This window comes from Peromyscus eremicus, chromosome 4 (assembly GCF_949786415.1).
Source record: "Peromyscus eremicus chromosome 4, PerEre_H2_v1, whole genome shotgun sequence".
Classification (NCBI taxonomy): domain Eukaryota; kingdom Metazoa; phylum Chordata; class Mammalia; order Rodentia; family Cricetidae; genus Peromyscus; species Peromyscus eremicus.
In genome coordinates this window covers 64,827,560-64,832,363 of record NC_081419.1, presented here as the reverse complement: position 1 = coordinate 64,832,363, position 4,804 = coordinate 64,827,560, and the positions used below count along the sequence as shown (strand labels likewise).

Genomic DNA, 4,804 nt, shown 5'->3' with positions numbered 1-4,804 from the left:
AAATCAGCTTATCTTTCTTCCTCTCTATCTCTGTTTCTCTCTCTGTGTATGTATATATGTATATATATATTTAGTAATAAATATGTATTACTCTATTCAGACATTTTAACAAATGCATATATAAACATATGTATGTACATATATATGTATGTATGTATATGTGTATATGAAAATGTGTGGGCATAAAAATGTGTTTTACTAATGTATTTCAGTTGTCTATACAAGAGAGGACTCAGATACAGTTGCACCAGTTTATGCCTGTGGAAAATGAATTTAAGAGCTGGAATATTTATCTGGTGATCTCATGGGAAAGCTATCTGAGAATAAGGCAACTGACTTTAGAGATGATTTATAACTAGAATTGGTAAGGACATTTAATGTGAGTCCTGTTTTCACATATTCACATTTTATGTTTTTCTTAAACCTTGCAGTCGAGGAGGTAAGCTATTTATAAACATCTCTGCTATAGGAAGTCTTCTAAATTTCAAATCATATATCTTGAAAAACTTTGTTTGCATAAACAAGGCCAACACTGACTAAATATTTGGCAATTATAAATTTTCAAGACTCTTCAACTTACAATTTCTCCTCCTTACTTATGTGTCTGTTGCCAATTTCTATATGTGGATGACTGAAACACTGACTTTTCTTCATCATTTTCTCTGTTAGCTTGATAAAGATGTGTCAATCATACATAAGCAAAGGAATAAGTTATTTTAGTTTTTATACCTGGAAGCAGAGTGTGTAAAGACCACCACTATTCTGCAACTCCTGTCTGAAAATATAAATTCCCTTTCTTCTCTGTTTATCCCAAGGAGAGATTTTTCACTTTAGAACTAGAAAGTCTATACTAAAATACCAGAATAATTATCTTTTGTGAGTTTGAATTTAACACATTCTAGTAAATTTTCACCACAAAAATAGTAGTAATACACCTACCACTTCTTGTTAGCTAAGTTCTAAGCAGTTTCTTAACTTGTGGTATCTCATTTATCATGACAAAAAGCATTATTACATCACATTCTGGGCACACTTTAAAATAATGAATTAGACGAAAAATCTCTGCACTTTGAACATACACATTATAATTAGTGACAAACATTTCTGGCAGGTCTTTATGCATTTTAAGAAAAAAATTAGTTTATTTGAGATTCTAATTGTTTTCAGGATGTTCAAGATAATTTAAAATGTGATGAGGATTTCCAATTACATTCTACACTCTATTTTACCCACTTTTCTGATCAGACATGACAGAATATCCAAGTAGATAGCAGATATGATTAATACATAGTCTTTTCTCTATGGGTATAACATGTAAATATCTCACAACACTTTTTGATACTCTAATTCAGGAATCCACTAGAGAATCATAAATGTCAGCATTTCAAGGACAAACTACATGTGAATGCTTTGCAGAATGAAAATAGCCAGCACTTTAATTCTACATGATCTCTGAATACTGCGTTCAGGAAATGACTTTTTTCTTTTGTTAAAAACAAATTCATACATGTATACCTTGTCTATATTATTTCTACCCTTACTTTTCTCCTTCCCTTCCAGACTCCTGCTGTAATCTTCCCTTAAGATTCATGGTCTTTTCCTTACTTATTATTAATATACATGCAAATATATACATATATATGCCTATCATCTATCTATCTATCTATCTATCTATCTATCTATCTATCTATCTATCTACCTATCTGTCTGTCTGTCTATCTATCTATCTACCTATCTATCATCTATCATCTATCTATCTGTTGAATTTACTTAGTGTTGATTGTATATACATGCGTTGGGCAATTCACTTGGTTTTTCTATTCTCAATTCCAGGAAAAGATTATTTACTACTACCCCAACTTTTTGATGATAATATACACTTTATTGAGGCATTTTCCTAATATTTGCAGATTTACTTCTTCATTCTCCTTGAAATTATGCAAAACCAGAGTTTTGTAACCGAGTTTATATTCCTTGGACTTTCACAGAACCCTAAAGTCCAGAAAATAGTTTTCATTCTATTTTTGTTTGTCTACATTGCAACTGTTGGTGGCAACATGATAATTGTGGTGACCATTGTCTGTAGCCCAGCACTGATAGACTGCCCCATGTACTTCTTCTTGGCACTCTTGTCACTACTGGATGCATGCTTCTCTTCTGTCATCACACCAAAAATGGTTGTGGACTCCCTCTATGAGAAGAAAACCATCTCCTTTGAAGGATGCATGACGCAGCTCTTTGCTGAACACTTTCTTGCAGCAGTAGAAGTGATTGTCTTGACAGCCATGGCCTACGACCGTTATGTAGCCATTTGCAAGCCCTTGCACTACTCTTCCATCATGAACTGGAAGCTCTGTGGGACACTGATGGGGATAGCATGGACAGGGGGATTCTTGCATTCTATCATACAAATTATCTTCACTTTGCAGTTACCCTTCTGTGGACCCAATGTCATTGATCATTTCATGTGTGACTTGTTCCCATTACTAGAACTTGCCTGCACTGACACACATATCTTTGGCCTTTTGGTGGTTGCCAACAGTGGGTCTATCTGCATAATAATCTTCTCTATTTTGCTAGTATCCTATGGTGTCATCTTGTTCTCTCTGAGAGCCCATAGTTCTGAAGGAAGATGGAAAGCTCTCTCCACCTGTGGATCCCACATTGCAGTTGTGGTTTTGTTCTTTGTTCCATGCATATTTATATATGCACGGCCTCCATCTGCATTCTATTTTGATAAAATGGTGGCAATATTTTATACTATCCTAACTCCGTTGCTCAATCCTGTAATTTACACTTTTAGGAATAAAGACATGAAAAGCGCCATGAAGAAAATGTGGAAAAGACTGATGGTGGTATCTGATGGAAAGTGAGAGATAGACCATTATCAGTGCTGGAGATGAGCTCCTGATGAGGGCAGGGTCTGAAGCTGGAGGATGCAAGAGTGGAGATGGAGAAAAAAACACAGGATAGCTTTCAGTTTTGTTTTATGACAGATAGAGAGAAAGCACAACTTGGCATGGCTTGACGTACTCTGACAATCTGCCTCTCTTACAGGTTTTATTTATATGTGAAATTTCCTCATAGATTTTAATCATTGATTACAAGACCTTCAAATGGTACATACTTTTCCTAAAATCTCCTTTGATTATGTAAGCATATCAAAGTAAAAGAAGCAAATGAACAAACAGCAAATTTCATGAGAACTAAAATCTATATTTTAGTCATAAAACATTATGATAAAATCACTTTTTCCTTTTTTAATTTAAAAGCTTTTTTTACATACCAACCACAGTTCCCTCTTCCTCCCCTCCTACCATTTGCCTCCCACCTTCCCCCACCCCACCTCCCATCTGCATTCCTCAGGGACAGTAAATTCTCCAATGGTGAGTCAACAAAGTCTGTCATATCAAGTTGAGGCAAGGCCAAGCCCCTCCCCTCTGCATCAAGTTTGAGCAAGGTATGCCTCCATAGGGAATAGGCTCCAAAAAGCCAATGAATGTCCTAAGGATAAATTCTGGCCCCACTTCTAGGGGTCCCACAATCTGTCCAAGCCATACAACTGTCACACACATTCAGAGGACCTAGTTCAGTCCCATGCAGATTTCCCAGCTGTCATTCCAGAGTCAGTGAGCTCCAACTAGCTTGGGTCAGCTGTCTCTATGAGTTTCTCCATCATGATCTTGACCTAAAATCATTTCTTTTTAAACTCAATGACTTTTTCCTTAAAATCAATGTTGTAAAGCCTTGCAGTTACAGAATACTAGACAAAATGTCTCTATTAAAGTTTGACTAAGTTAACAGAAGTTATTTCCTATTACCTGTTATATTAAACTATTCCTGTAATTTTCTATCAATCTACTATAATGAATATCTGATCTTTCTATGGAAACCTAATCCCTCAGTTCCTTGTTTAATTTTTTTTCCTTTTTCTATTTTCTTTCATCTCTGGCATGAGACCAACATACTTTCTTTTCACTTTTGAAGTACTGTGCTCTGCCCTTTATTTTTTCTACAATATCAGCAAAGTCCTGATCCAACAAGTCTCTCAGGAAGCCAGGCAGTTTACTCAGCCAGAATGTTTCTCTTTGTGTCTTTGTCATAAACTCTTTTTTATTATAGTCCCCATCTTTATTACAACCCTGAAAATAGTAGAACATAATATTCCTAAACTGCTTACTTTGCCTTCAGGAGGGTACCAAGGCTTGTCATTAGTTTTATAATCAAACGCTTTTCCTGTCCATGCTAGTTCTGTGTTTCTGAGACAAAACATGAAAATCGAATGATTCAGTTATAGTTTGGCAGCTTCTGAAATTTCCCTAAGTTTTTCTTTTTTAATGATTTTTCCAGATCCTATGAGTCATGCTTACTAATACTACTCAAATAAAAGGCTCTGTAGAAGACTCATTTTTTTTTTTTTTGCATAGCTGATTGTCCTAGGGAACTACCATAAGTTTTATTCTTATTAACATCAACTTCTATAGAAATTGTTACATTATCCTAGTCCTAGCCTTCAGTGCAGGGCCCTTAACAACAAGGAATTCAAACACTAAACCTTAACAACAAGTAATTCAAACATTAAACCTTAAAAACAAGGAATTCAAACATTAAACATATAAAAGACACAGGCAAGAGTTGTGTGGCAAATTCCACCATGGGCAGTAAAGGGTCAGTCCAGGCCATCCAATCACTGGAGGTTTGTCAGGCAGTGCCTTCAATATGCTTAGCATCACCATATCAATAAAGAAGCCAAAATGATTTTAATAAAAAACATTCTGGGTTTTCCTTTGTACAGAACAAGTCA

At 35.4% G+C, this 4,804-nt stretch overlaps 1 protein-coding gene across 1 annotated transcript; it reads left to right on the top strand.

The window, feature by feature from the left end:
• Positions 1-1,919: 1,919 nt before the first annotated feature.
• On the top strand, positions 1,920-2,873 carry LOC131908303 (olfactory receptor 4C15-like). Its single transcript, XM_059259354.1, has one exon. It carries the CDS (start codon positions 1,938-1,940, stop codon positions 2,871-2,873), a length of 936 nt encoding a protein of 311 aa, XP_059115337.1. The 5' UTR covers positions 1,920-1,937.
• Positions 2,874-4,804: the final 1,931 nt, after the last annotated feature.

Coding starts and splice junctions, on each gene's coding strand:
- LOC131908303 (XM_059259354.1), top strand. CDS start 1,938: ATGCAAAACCAGAGTTTTGTAACCGAGTTTATATTCCTTGGACTTTCA.